The 15,519-nt window shown below is 38.9% G+C and overlaps 1 protein-coding gene across 3 annotated transcripts in view; it reads right to left on the bottom strand.

Annotated features, from left to right (window-relative positions):
* slc35f3b (solute carrier family 35 member F3b) overlaps positions 1 to 15,519 on the bottom strand; it is a 53,569-nt gene that overhangs the window by 6,762 nt on the left and 31,288 nt on the right. For all 3 annotated transcript variants that reach the window (XM_088420633.1, XM_088420634.1, XM_088420635.1), the window contains 2 exons: positions 6,493 to 6,838; positions 3,809 to 4,028 (listed from right to left, as the gene is read on the bottom strand). In XM_088420633.1, coding sequence (XP_088276759.1) covers positions 3,809 to 4,028; positions 6,493 to 6,838 — 566 coding nt within the window. The remainder of the gene's footprint in view (positions 1 to 3,808; positions 4,029 to 6,492; positions 6,839 to 15,519) is intronic.

Genomic DNA, 15,519 nt, shown 5'->3' with positions numbered 1-15,519 from the left:
GGCTATACAAATAAAATTTGATTGATTGATTGATTGATTGATGATGAGGAAACACTTTAATCATCTCACAGTATTATTGCTGTACACAGCAAATTGGCCTAGTAGTTTTGAAATCAGAAGTAAAGTATGGGGCATTCAAATGCAGTCGGACATTTTCAATCCCGGACAAAAATAGGTCCATCTATGCATCATAAACGTTAACTGCAAATATTTAAACAATATGGGCTTTCTATTCGTCTATAAAAGCTGACATTTCAAAAAGAATGATGGGAATACATTTACTTGGATATTTTACTGAATTACAATTCATTCCAACAAGTCACTGGGGTTTACAATACCTTATCAAATAAGGCTTCCATCTTCCATTCCAGTGGTTCGTATATCAATGAATCAATCACTTTCCTTACAATACAAAATTTAATAAATCTAAAAAAAAAAAAAAAAAAAAAAAAAGATACTTCAGTGTCTCCATTGGTCATTCTATTTTGCAAAGCAGACTGGTGGGGATCATGATGATTCTTTTCACATTCAGGGATTGTGCCATTGTCAGTCAAACTATTTTGTTGTCAGTCAAACTATTTTGAATCCAAAACCGTTTGAACCCTTGTGGCATTATGTTACAAATGATGAAAATTCCTTTGATTTTATGTTTTTATTATTATATCATAAAATAATCAATGGGGAAAAACACTAGGAAGTTAAAATTTCCAGCTGATTAAAACATGTAACATTTCAAAATGCAACAATTCTGACATTTCTTTGTGATTGCAGCTGAACGTGTGACATTTTGTCTACAAAAAAAATCATTGTCCAGATTTTGACCCATATAAAACCATTATAATTACAATTTTTGAAATGCATTTTAATAGTATTTATGACATTGATTTTCCTGTGATTTTTGCAACATTCAATTGAGCAGTGGTTAAACTATGTCACAAACAGAAAATTCTTTGTTGACTTGTGTTTCACCTCAAGACAGTGGTTGGCGGTAGAGACCAGTTAAAAGTGTTATCACCATGTCACAGACTACAAAGGCCACAGCATTTTTCAATTTTTTGAGGCGTTAGTACTGTAAATTTAACCTACATATGTGTGGATGGAACTGATGGCACTGAACAATTTGAGTGGTTGAAGGAAAAAAAAAAAGTAAATCATTTGAATTATTACGCCTTTAAAAACATTTAGAAAATTAGGGGAAAAATGCAATGTGTATAGTTTGCAAAGTGTGTGCACAAGGGTTAAACCAAAAAAAGTGGTCCTGAATTGAATGCCGGACCGCAATTGTGAGTCTATCGAAGATTTACACTTCAAATAGATTTTTGCATATTGCAGAATTTTTACTGGGTTATTTTTTTGACGTATCAAAACTGTACTATTTTTCACTTTGGTCAACTGCTCTATTTTTTTTTTTACTAGTCTTAGATTGTAGAAGAGAGCTTCATTTGCTCAATCCAAAAATTCCTACAATAGCGACTAATCCTGACTGTTTTAGCCGCTCAGCTGGGAGGGATGGGACTTGTTTTTAACACGCTGTGCTGAAATGATGACTGAATGATAAGGCTGGATCGATGAATACTTTCGGGTGATGTTTCTTAAACTCTAACCTTAAACTGTGGACATGATGATCAAGATGGGGTTGAGTAAGGTAAGGTTCTTTAAAAAAAAGAAAAGAAAATCAGTTCATTCATGGAAACACTTAATAAGCTCTCAGACATTGCGATACACAGTACAACATAAGTGAGATAGCTCCATCTGCTTTTGCACACAACATTACAGAGGGATGATGTAGCGTCTCTGTTTGTGCCCGATCATGACAGACTGGTAGAGCGTCCCCTGCATTGCTGCAGACATCCGAACTCTGCAATGTGTACCACCAAAATAGACAGAAAGATATATAGAGAGGCTGCGGGTGGGAGAAGGAGTAGGATTATATCTGGTTTTTCTTCTTACGAGGGCCTTTCATTGCACATAATGGGAAGACGGAGAGATGCTTGAGTGGGTGTGTGAAGGGAACAGAAAAAAAGGACGAGAGGGGCGGGAAGGAAATACTGTTCCCTCAACGAGCTCAATCCTTGTACTGCTCGCTCCATAATAACACACACAGACTTGCACACATTTCCCTGCTGCAGATGTGAGGCGTTGACTCGCACTATTTTCAATCAATTACCAGAGATTGAAAGCCAAAGCAGACAGACGTGTCAAAATTAAGAAATGTTCATTTTTGCATTCAGCAGTATGGGCTCTGAACAAAAGTGGCAGTAGATTAAAAGTGCCGTATTTTCCGCACTATAAGGCGCACCTAAAAGCCTTAATTTTTTCAAAAGCTGATGGTGCTTATAATCAGGTGCTCCCTATATATGGATCGATATTGAGATTGGGATTCGTAGATGGGGAATGAACTGAAAGTAAGTTTTACCTGTTTCTTTTGTGTGTTTACAAGTGAACAAGGTTGGTCATATTGACATTAAGTTATTATGCTATTGAGAGTTTAGAGTTATTATTTGAGTTATTATTGTTATTACTCTGAGTATTACTATATTGTGATTGAAAAAGTTTAAAAATATGTCATTAATTCAGGGTGCGCCTTATATATGGAAAAAGTTTTAAACTGTGTCATTAATTGAGGGTGCGCCTTATAGTGCGGAAAATATGGTATATTATTCATGTGATTTGTTTCTAAATAAACTATGTATCCGTCCAATCATTCATTTTCTATAGCTGCTTATCCTCACTAGGGTCGCCGGCTTGCTGGTGCCTATCCCAGTAGGTGGGGGACTTCCTGGAGTGGTATGTAAGTGGTATCATGTTTTAAGATGAGAAGTTATTGTATGTGTTATGACCCTGTGGGACATTTGTTGTTTTTGTGCAGGTGTTCTGCTGTGTTCTCGCTTCTTGGTTTGTGTGTGTGCCTTTTTTGTGAATGAAGAAATTGACAACAGGTTGTGTGTCCTCATTGGCTGGCTCGCCTGATTGCTGGCCTATTTAAAGAGCGAACTGACAGCAGTCATCTCTCTCTCCGGCCATCCCAACGCCATTACATTTTTTCAGAGACCCTGCATTAGTAGTGAAGTAGTGTCCAAATAATTTGTAGTGCTCAGATAACTTGTGAATTTGTACATCTTGTAAATAGTAGAGCAGTAAGTAGGAGAGAAATGCCATTTTTTTAACCCTCATTCTCCTGTTTTTGAAATTGGTTAAGTAGATTACTGAAGTGTAATTTTCTTCCTTTTTATTTTCACTAGGTAAGGTAGTGTTCATTTTGGATATTTTGTCCACTTATTTAGCCATCTTCAGCATTAAAAAGGTAATGTTTTGTTTGTCATTTTGATAGCTACATTGTTTTTCATGCACAATCAATACCTTTAGGAAGACATTTTTTCTACTTACTAAAGACTGAAAATGAGATGAATTAACCTGTAATTAAATTGATTAATCAATGATTAAGATAATAATATAATATCAATGCAATTTATATATCAATAGAATTAACAACATATATTAATACTGGTACTATAATACTAATGAATTAATATTAAAATATAATATTCATACTTTAAATTACAGCATATTTATGAATGTAATGTAATGTAATGAATCTGTGCTCAAAGCTTAAAAAGTAATTTTGTCAGCAAATTAATTAGAGAAAATATTTTTTAAATGGCTAAATACGTGGACCATCTCTTTTTAAGCGGTGCTGTAACTCAATCATTATTATTTTTCATATCAACCATGCATGTTCCGGTGCCATATTTTGCAGCTTGTTTTGTAAAAACTCAAGAGATGCAGCGGACGTGACCTATGAACTCACCCTGACGCCCATGAAGCGGTCTCGCAGCACAATCCAGGAGAGCAGGAAGACGAAGGCCTTGTTACAACAAAAGAGTGCCGACACATCCGTTGTGTTGATTTTCCTGAGGGCCTGCAGGTACAAGTAGTTGGTGAGGATCCACAGCAGGCCGAAGGGGGCTACCTTGGTGAAGAACACCTTGGGGGTCAGGCCCTCGTCCCCAAAAAAGCGACAGCACTCCCTATGCAGACACAAGACAGAGTGAGAGCATTTTATTCCATAAATACGACAGAAGTGATTTTTACGTAGTTTGTAGTATTATAGTAGAATTTTTGACACTGTTAATTAAGGAAACATTTTTGTATAGTGAGACTAATTTTAAAATAATATATACAATTTTAGCTATTTACCTAAAGAAAACGTGTGTGTTTTACCTCACTAATTTGCACGTAAACCAGAAGATAAAACAAGATAATGGACTGTATATATTAATATAAAATATTGTATTGAGAATGTGTGTACTTTTCAACCGGCCATTCATGAACACACAATTCTTTTTAACAATATAAATCTAACAGGTTTTTAACCTCTGTTTCTCAGTTGATTAGAGAAAATGTAGCAGTGATCTTGCCGCTACTCAGTGTTGTAGTTTGTGTTTAGTATTTAATGCATTCTGCCGCAGCCCAGCGGAGGTAGATAATTGGCGGGCTGCGGAAAATGCTGACGATCATTTCTGACTGAGTGGGGAGGCCTTTGAGGCTTCCTGGCTCTCATTGTTGAACAACACATTTGGGTAAAGCTCCTGCAAAGCAGTGGTGGCCAACAGCCAATAAAACAGTCACGTCCTTGAAGGAAGGGCACATGATATTTGAAGAACTTGGATTACGTTGTGTTTTGGCACCAAAAGGTCTGAGAAACTTGAGCGTATCTGATGTCTGTGATCTGTCTGACAGGAAGAGGTCGGAAGGAAAAAAGAAAGAAGTGAAGGTGTGAAGTGTTAGAAAGGGTTGTCAAATCAGTCAATGAACAAGACTGCTTAATCCCAATCATACCTATGGACAATTTAGAGTGTCCAATAAACCTGCCGTGCAAGGTTTTGGAATGCGGAAGGAAGCCGGAGTGCCTGGAGAGACATACTGTGGAGAATATGCAAACTCCACACAGGAAGGCCGGAGTGAGCTGGAATTGAACTCGGGACTCTGAATGTGAGGCGGACATGCTAAGCACTCTTTTCCGTTTACTCTTTCACCAAAATTCAACTGGGGTAAACCCCGTCTTATCAGCAACTCTAAAGTACCCGAGGAAATTGGATGGATGGAAAGACGTGCGGCGCGGTGACTGGACCGAATGTACGAAACCTGGCACTCTTGAACACAAATGAATTGTTGTTCAAAAACCATTTGGGACCGCCAGCAGGCTTTTGATTCTCAGTTTCGCGATTCCATGTGTTTATATGAAGCGTAAAGTCCAAAAATTAAGTTGCAAACGTGATGCAAAAGCGCTTTTTTCAAGCCTTGCACTCAAATAATACTTGTTCATTCTATGCAAGAATTTCAGCTTCTTTAGCATTTTCTTTGCTTCTTAACTGGCGGCTCCATTTCCAGTATAGTTGAACCTATGCCTGTCCTTGTCCGGACCATGTCAATCCATCTTGGGAGCTTTGTCGCCAAACTTTCCGATCTGTGCTGACTCTATGATGAGCTCGTTCCTGATCCTGTCTGTCCGCATTGCTCACAGGAGGCATCCAGAGCTTTACCACCGCCAACTCTTGTCATCGAGTGTCTAAACCATACAGCATCACTAGTCTTACTACTGTTCTATAAAATATTCTTTTCACCGATGCTGTTAACTGATCAATCTCTTTACACTTTGTTCTTGTCTTTTCTTTTTTTACATTTACTTCAAGAGTTTTATTGTCAGGCATAGTAATAATACACAATGAAACTGTGGCGTGAACAGTTAATGTTACACGTTTGTACCTTTGTAACCTCTATTTCTTGTGAGCTTCCCATTTCAACCCGTTCATTTACACATGTACAGTACCTGTTGACATTTGGAAACACCTAATTGAGATGATTTTAAACACGTTAAGAGAAATTCAAGCAAATAAAATGTACAGCTCTGAACTGAAAGTCATTCCAGGTTTAGGCATCATTTACATCATAAAGCAGACTGAGAAAAAGCCAAGATGACTTAAGTGATCATCTAAAATTACCGGTATTTTTTTTTTTTTTTTAATAATGAAAAGCAGTGAATTAGAGCTGTTTTCAAACATTTGACTGGCACTGTACAACTAAACTTCATGTCATCCCCTCAGTGTAAAAAGCAATATATCGTGTAATGTGCATGCCAATCCAGCAGTCTCTCAAAAAAGAAACACCACATGAACGCACAACAATCGCAGGAGCAGGAGAGGGACAGAGCAGGTGCTGAAGTTCAAGTAGTTTAGTTGTGCTGCCTAAGCTACGGGTATGTCAGCTTTAGAGATTTTAAAGGTTTGCAGAAGGCAGAAAATGTAATTTCAGAGAAGCAGTTATCAATGAAGCGACAGAACAACTGTCAATAGAAGCATTGCCAGGGATATTGATTTTTGTCTTTCGATGTTTTTGAAAGTGGTCCACGTTTACTAATTCATTTCGGCGTTTGCTCTCTTTTTCTCTTTTTTGTAGCTTTTGTTTTTTTCATAATGTGTGCTGTGCTGTTACCTTAATCTCTGTTTGGCCGTTTGCCTTTCCGGATTTTTGCACAGATGGCCGACGTAGTAGAGCGGGAAGAAGAGGCAGTTCCAGGTGGTGGCGAACCAGGTGAGGGTGAAAGGGGCGTCAAAGTGCTTAAAGGTCAGCTTGGCCAGTTGGGTGGAGCCTGCCCATGACGAGCAGACGCACATCACCATGGCAACCCCCCACAGGGCCTTCCGCACTTGAAGTGCCGTTATCCGGATGCAGCAGTGCAGCTTCCGCCTGGTGGAGCCCGATTCTGGACCCGCCGCGCCTGTCGCTGACTGCACATCTGGACCGCTGTGTGCCACATGCTCCCTGGGCCGCTCTTCCTCTGAAAGTTTCAATGACAGGTGCTTCGGTAAACACTCTAAATCTGCTGTCTGGAATTTTCTAGGAAAAAACTATAACGTGGAACTATTTCTTTAGCTCGTCAGTAGCATCGCCTCATGTTAACTACCAACTACCGAGCTTTTTGGCAATGGTGCTAAAATATAGACAATTTTGATCTCTCAATTGGGCAAAAGCAGTGTCCTTCTAGCTATTCTTTTTTGATAAATCATTTTGTATGCTTTTGAAAGCATTACATGTTTTGTTTTGTTTTTTAAATAAGGGTACTGGTAAATGGTAATGGCAAATGGTAAATATGTTAATGGTATTTTTATTTGTTTAAAAAGTTATTAAAGAGCATCTAAAGCCAGGATGGCCCAATTTTTTTATGTATTTTTCAAACAGGAAAATGATATCAGCTTACATTTTTAAATTGTATCAATTTGTTTTGTAGAAATAAGTAAGTAACTGACAATTTCACAAAAACACCCCCAATAAATTAGCAATATTTTAACCCCATCTTCCCATGATGTATGAGATCAAACCGGGCAAAATCTGTCCATTAAAATCATTGTACACACGGCGTTAATAACGTCAAAAACCGCAGTGTTATAGTCTATTAATACTCGAGCAGCAAATGAAGACATTTTTGCAAACCTAAACCACTGCTCGTCATTCTACAGCAACAGTCATGGCATTATATAAGTTTGTTTTGGTGACAACCCTTCACAACTTTTATCGGCCCAACCTCTTGTGGCTGTGTGGCTGTGAGTGAGAGAGCTGTGCAGAGACATACTGTATACGTGGGGGGGCGGATGTGAACAAAGTTAGCGGCACTCACACCATTCTGATGCACGACATGTGTGTTGAAAAGAAAAAAAAGTTCACTCGCATGGGAAAGAAAGGTAGGCAAGGTTTTAATAAACACATTTGACACGCTTTATTTATGAAAAACGAGGGAACTGCATTTCTAAATCTTTTACTCACTTGAGCAGATTTATGTCACAATGAAGTCATTCTTTATGAAGGAAATTTTGGACCTTAGGTTAATAGCAACTGCCATCCAGCTTTTTTTGGGGATGTGACTGCAGTTCAACACGTCCTGCCCTACACTGTATAAAAATAAATGCTGCCGCACTTTAATTGGCCTCGGTAATCAATCAGACGTCTGAGTTAAAATGGTACTGATCCAGTCTGACAGGCTGTAGCCAAACAGAGGACAGGAGAGGGCAAGTTGACCATACTTAATACTTTGATGTGTGTTTGTTATGCATCACATTGCAAATAGAATTGCTCAATGGCACTTTTTAATCATGATAGCCTCCATAACTTTATTTGAAATGTTGAAATTTCACACAATACGTCTTTTAGCACGCAAGCTCAGTTGGATTCTCCTGAAACGGAAAGTAATTCTTTCACCTTTAAATGTATTCTCTGTTCTCACGGAAAGACGTATATTCTGTGAAGTATTAAGTGATTCATTTCCAAAACCATTATTGCGACCTTTATTGCCCCAGAAGTTGATCCTTCTTCACTGAGTGTAATCTTAATAAAAACCCACTTGGTTTTTCATCATATGAAATATATTGAATAGAGGTTGAAAATGAAATACCGCCATTAAAGTCTCAATATGACTTCTTTTCACCTGTGAAGCCCTTTCAGACCAGTGATTCAGGGCTGTACAAATAAAATTTGATTTGATTTGATTTTAGTCTCAGGTCACGACAAATTCCTCAGCTTGCAAATTGCCCTTGACCAAACCCAAAACTCAGATGAGCCGTGATTGGTTGTTACCTGAAACATGAGCATGTGATGTAATTTTCAGTAAGTGCCGAAATGTGTTTTTAAAGGTATTAATTTCACACAAAAAATAATCCGGTTATCAATCAATTCCAAACAAAATATGTTTTTACTGCTGGAAATGGTTAGAAGGGAAAATATCCTTTTAGCTCTCAGGAATCATTTTAACAATTTTTTTAAAACAATTCATGAGAATTTGTATGTCAAAAGAACCGAGACGGCTGAGCAAGGCCTAAAAGAGAAAGGAACAGCACACGATCCAAAGTATACCACATCATAATTAAAATATAGAAGAGGGCTTTTTATGCTACCAAAATGTATCTTGGACATACTGTATGTTGGATTTTTTAAATTAACTTTTTAATGCCCATGATAGGTTATAAGAATCAAATTGGCTGAAATCAAAGTCCCACATTGCCCGTCCATTTTCAATTGACTATGGGAGCCAGGATAACAATCAATTATTATACATTTTAAAGTATGCATTAATGATGATGGACAAGGTCAACAGTGCAATCAAATAAACCGAGCTGCTATTTACACAAAGAGACACGTACTATAACCAAAAAGGCAGTTGGTGTACTCACACAACCTGCTTGTGCAGCAGTTAGATCTTGCTTCAGAAAAACAGAGCTTTAAAAAGCAACACAACTTTGTAGATAATAAATAATAAACCACAAAATCTTTTGCAGCTCCTCTGCTGCACGTTAAAAATGAAGACTTCCCCTGGTGGAGTTTCCAGAGGTAATGATGTGCCTTGTGCACAGTAATCTGCACTCAGTACGTCTGACTGGAATACAAAGCATATGTAAAAAAGCCACAGTGAGATACTTCCGTATTTTATTGCAAATACAACATACAACACTTTAAATATTCATTCAACCGCTTAAACGCTTTGAAAACCTAGTCGGGAGAAAATCGCATCTCAAGTACTGTAAATCACATCTGCCTTGTTTCATCTGTATCGTCAAACTTGATTGTGTACATATGGAAATGTGCGTTACTAGCTCGTATGAGAAATGCGCCGCGAATGAGAGACATCGTTTATCAACCGGTGAATGCTTCGTTCACGCCGCTCGGCCCGCTCGTGACCTTGCCGGGCGGTCTCATCACATCGCAGATTAGTTTCCTATCGCCTCCCATGCTAATGCGGCCGGCTTCCCCGGTCTCGCCGTGGTGAATGAATGCGCATAAGAGCGGCTCTCTGTTTATCCGTGGCGAAAAAGAACCCAAGTGATGCAATGGAATGAAATTCCATTGTAGTTTTTGGGTGGGAGACAATACCGGACAAAAATCCCCTGGGCCGCATTTGGCAGCAATGAAAGCTGATTCGAGGAGAATTAAGTTTCTCTATTCTGAGCTTGGAGAGCGCTTTGTCTCCCTCTGAAGGTCATGTCTTGTTTATGCCGGCTACGTTTTGTCCTTCTCGGCCTTCCGTGGCACATCCTGTGAACCCCCCACACTGCCGTTTAATCCCTCCAATCCAGTTGAAGGCCCCCCTGTGGAGGCACTTGTTTTTATATTACATAGCATGTGCTCCTCATGTTATTGTAACTTTGTTTATACGACTCAACAGCTGATTAAAGCAGCCCTGATTAATAGTGTACTCATGTGTCAGCGCACTGATGCAAAGACTCAATTATTAGAGGTCACACTTCTTTTTCACTTTTACACTTGGCTTGACAATGACTAATGTTGCCGTAGCAAAACGTAGTAGCAAAAGTGACAATTACTGAGTTGTGTGTGAAGTGTGTGTGTGTGTGTGTGTGTGTGTGCGTGCACGTGTTTGAAAGAGAGAGAGAGAGAGAGAGAGAGAGAGAGAGAGAGAGAGAGAGAGAGAGAGAGAGAGAGAGAAAGAAACCACTAATGTCATTAGGAGCCATTACCTCCATGACAGAGTATCTACTCCTTTAGCAGCAATGTGATGAACTGAAAGTGCTTCACCTTATCACATTTGTATCAAAGGTTGTGGTCAAGGTCAACTGAAATACTGCAGTAGTGAAGACTTTTTTTAAATTTAAAAAAATGAAAAGAATGTATGATTGAAGGAACCTTTCTTTAAAGTTTTGATGAATGTGAACTACTTCAATAGCGTGTCAAAATTTAACTTCATATTTTTCATACCGTCAATGATCAACGTAAACGTTCATAAAGAAGCGATTCGACAGACAGAAGCATGACTGAGCGAATCCTTTAACACATAAAAGAGCGTTAAAGTATTCTGGACAGCGGAATAATACATTCGGTCCTAATTATTTTTGTCGTAGTTCAGAAATAACCTTGAGGGCTGGATTAAACCTCCTCAAGGACCAGATCCACCCCGCAGGCCGCGCATTTGACACAACTGATCTAAACTGTGCAACTGAGTAATTATTCCATTTTTCCAGTGAATCATTGAGTTAATTTGAGGAGCAATGCTCAAATTTTGCAGGGCACTAATTGGGGGCGTGCCGTTCAATCCCATGGACCTCAAGCATGGACCTTACTTATATTATGACATGAACAATTATTATTATTACAGTTATTAATGTTTAATGCGCAAATGACTTTTATCTGTCTGTGTATGAAGTGTCAGACTGCATGTGAATGCATCATAACCTGTGCCGTATTATACATTGTAATCTGTAGTAATTGATGAGTGGCTTCTTAAGAGTCCTTTATCAGTGATTGAATATGATTCTTCAATGGCATTGTGCTCATAATGGTACCTATGTAATGCAATGACAATAATATAGGAGAAAGGAGTTGAGAATCACAACCACCGCTCTGAGGAGAACTTCAAAATAAAAGTCTGATGAGGCTAACGCATTGACATTTGTGCATTATTTGGGGTGTTTATTTTGAAGTTGGCCTATGTTGCACGTTGGTGTTTTGTTACGTTATGTATCACTCGAAGAACTCATTCAAACCGTACTTGCCGTAATCCTCCCAAACATGCGTGTTGCACGAGCGCTTGACATGACTACCACTCCTCTTCCAGGAGCCTCACAATAACAATCACATTTTTTTTTCACAAAGCAATCCACGAACCATGTCGAACCATAGTCATTGTTCAGACCATTGATTAGCTGCAAACTAGGTACTCTTGAACACAAAGGAACTTTAAATAAAATAAATAAATAACGGGTTAAGGTTAGGGTTGGGTACCATCAGTAATACTATATATATATATATATATATATATATATATATATATACAATGCAGTGGACCCCCGCCATACGATTAATCCGTTCCGGAGTTGGGATCGTAAGGCAAAACAGCCGTATGGCGGACAATAGAAACCTACGGTAATTAGCTAATGTGTATAAAACCCCAGGTAAAACCATAAAAATTATATATACATATTAAAAATTTGTAACAATCGTATAGTAAGTAGTACTTATATATAATGTACATGTATACAATTAAATACCATCATAAATTAAAAATATATACCTCCAGCTCCGTTTCATACTAATCATCTTCTTCTCCCTAGAACATCACTAGCAATCTTGAGACCCATGGCACTCACACGAGATCAAGCCTTTAGCATATTGGCATCTTAGTGACACCGTGACACCAAGCAATAGCAGACCAACATCTTAGGGACGCCATGACACTGACCAATAGCAGACCAGAATTTTAGTGATGTATGCAGTGACTCGTGTAGTGTAGTGTAAGTGTTTTTGATGCCGTAAAGCGGGAAAAATGACATAAAAGAGAAGACAAAAAGTCTTAGTACTGCACTGCGTAACGTAAAATAACCGTGAGCCGGGGATGCCGTGCCCCGGGTGTCCACTGTACTACAATAATTTCAGCAAAATAACGTTTTCAAATATCCAAAAATGAAAAAATATGCCAGACGGACGAATTAACTGTAAATGCACATGCCATAGGCATTCCTTGAACGTCGAAGTACTGCAGTATTAAACCTTATGCAGTAACTGTATTACTGTTATCCCTTCTCATTCCCATGGCTGGGCTGTACGTAGTTGGGATCATGGTGAGCCCTACGAGTAGGCGCTCAGATGTCTAACGTCCAGCCTTCCTGCATGGAGTTTGCATGTTCTCCCCAAGCCTGCTTGGCTTCTCTCCGGGCACTCGGCTCCCTCCCACACTCCAAAAACATGCATGGTAAGTGTATCGGACACTAAATTATCCTTGGGTCTAATTGGGTGCGTGAATAGTTGTCCGTCCCACTGTGCCCTGTGATTGGCTGGCAACCAGTTGGCATTACCCGCCTACTGCCCATAGGCAGCCTGGATAGGCACAAGCCTGCAACCCTAGTGAGAATAAACGGCTCTAGAAAAAGGATGGATGAGAATAATGATGCTTTTTCTACAATTATGCACAATGTTTGAAGAGCTCCTTTCCAAAACACTATTAACATTTACTGTAATAACATTTATTTTATCCAGTTAACACAATTGAGTAGCTTAGTTAGAAAATGCTAAAAAAAACAAAGTCATTTTAGTAAACATTTTCCTCTTGATACACTTTGACCTTTATAGTGCAGCAGACGTGTTTGTGTTTATTTTGTCCTCTACAATGAAGCGCAAGTTGTTAGCAGGCCTCTGGGAAAAGCAGGAAATACGAGGAGAGTGTTTGGCATCTTTCAGCCAAGCCCTGAATCCACTTTGACAGCTGTGCGGTTTCACCCTGTCACCCTGACAACACGGATGCATGAAGGCCGCTAACATTCAACTTTGCCGAAACACAAAGGAGCAATTTTTACCCTGTATCCTGATATTAGACTACGATATGTCTGTGTGATCCCATATTATTGATAGTTTCAGTAAGAATCCCACTTCAATGAACCTGTCTGATTAGCATTCACTCTATTGTAGATTTATCTGCATTAACTAGCTTATTTCATCCCCCCTTTCTCCCCATTTTACTTCACGCTCCCCTGCTTCTAATTCCCAGGCGTCGCTCTGGCCCACCCTGCAGTGTCTGCAGTGCAGATCTCTCCTGCTGATAGCCGTGGCTCCAACAACGGTGCCAGCAGAGCCTGACCCGACTGCTTCCACTTGCTCTTTCCTTCGACAAATGTCTCCATCTTTTTATAAGCTTTGTTCCCTCCCAGAAAAAAAGGGAATGGGATTGCAAGAGAGATAATAGGAACTTTCAGCAGATTTTAACTGGACTACAAATAAGTATGTGACACTGAGGTAAGGTCTGTTCATTTGTTCAGTTGGAGGGACTCTTCCGATGTAAGAGTGATGCAGCCTCAGTTTGCCAAGAGTATAGTATGAACCAGTCAGAATTAATTTGGTCCTCTCTGTTTTGTAAAATGTTCAGACAAATTATTAGGTACAATTAATGCAGAAACTGCATCTAAAAGCCAACCTTTACAAAAACAAAAAAATCTTTGTAGAATCATACACATTGCTGACTTTGGGCATGAAGTTAGTTACACACATAAGATAATATGTATGATGTTAAATGTTTATCTTTTTACTATGTTAATGACGACTATATATAGTTACTTATACACAATCTCGTGGCTGGTGATTTCAAAAGGCATATAATATCACATAATCATTTTATAACCTTTGCTGATTACACATTGACTTTAATTACCTAATTAGGTTTAGTATTCATGTCACACTTTGTTTTTCTTGTCTAACATGATCATTGTCCTTTTTGAGCAGATGAAAGATAACATTTTAATGTGTTTTAAACTGCAGAGGTTGACCATACTTAATTACCCCATTACATTTATAGGAGATAACACTTTTCTTTTAACATGAAAAAGGACCAGCCTCAACAAGTAAAGTTTGAAGAGGAAAAACATGGGAAGAGAGGACAGTATGAAGAATACACTGTGGGAGTTATGCAAAGTACTGTAAGTGGACTCAATTAACTGCTTCAGTGGCTTCAAGCACAAGCCTCAGGTTGACTTTCTAGATGTCTCATTTAAGTGAATGTTGATTATGTTTACATGTTGAACGAACAGTAGTTAGCATCTTTATTCAAACATTTGACTTTGTATAATACATTACTGATGATGCACATTGTTTTTTTTTTGTTTGTTTTTTTTTTTTAGCTTTTTTGAGACAGAAATAAACCAACACCAGACATGCATCTTTCTTCAGAAGCCCCCGCCATGAAGCCCGCCAGCACTGTGGCAGGCCCCGCAAGTGTGGGCGCACACGAGCAAGCAGAGCAGACGGGTGAGACAATAGGATAAGGATCCTGCTCCGGTGAGACCGGCGTTTGTCGGACCAATCGTCGCCGACAGGAAATGCTTTTTTTAAATGGACATAAGTCCCAATCTGTTGGCTCTAGAACAGTGGTGTCAAACAAATTTTTATTTTGGGCCGCATTATAGTGATTGTTTCTGTCAGAGGGCCGGAATGACTGTGAATTCAAATACATTTTAAGTGTGTTGATCACACATTTACCAAGAATTGCTATCAGAAGCCGGCAAAAACTGTTCAAAAGAGATTTGGAGGATAAGAAAATGTTTGGTTTTCTTCCCACAATTTTTAAACTTGCAATTTTGGTATTTTAGTCAGAAACCTGAAGTCAAATCAGCATTTCAAGGGCCGCAAAAATTGAGGTGGCGGGCCGGATCTGGCCCCCGGGCCTTGACTTTGACACCTGTGCTCTAGAAAACACAATCTGGAAACATATTCTACAAGCTGAGCTTTCCGTCGATACCATACAATGTGGCGTTTGCGGAGTATTAGTGGATTATTTGCGGGGTTTTCTGTGAGTGTAAGCGATGTTGTCTGTGTAAAAAATATTTTGGTGGTGTAAATAATAATTCTTATACGGTTTTGAAGTTTTTTTTCTGTGGCGTGTTTTCTGCGGCTTTTTGCGTCGTCTTTTTTTCATCTTTTTCTTCCATCGTTTTGCATTTTTTGCCTTTTTTTTTTCTTTTTTTGTAAATCGTGTAA

This window comes from Hippichthys cyanospilos, chromosome 8 (assembly GCF_059441005.1).
Source record: "Hippichthys cyanospilos isolate Australia breed blue-spotted pipefish chromosome 8, RoL_Hcya_1.0, whole genome shotgun sequence".
NCBI classification, from domain to species: Eukaryota; Metazoa; Chordata; class Actinopteri; order Syngnathiformes; family Syngnathidae; genus Hippichthys; species Hippichthys cyanospilos.
Note: the sequence above shows the minus strand (reverse complement) of the source record. Positions and strands in the feature narration are given on the sequence as shown.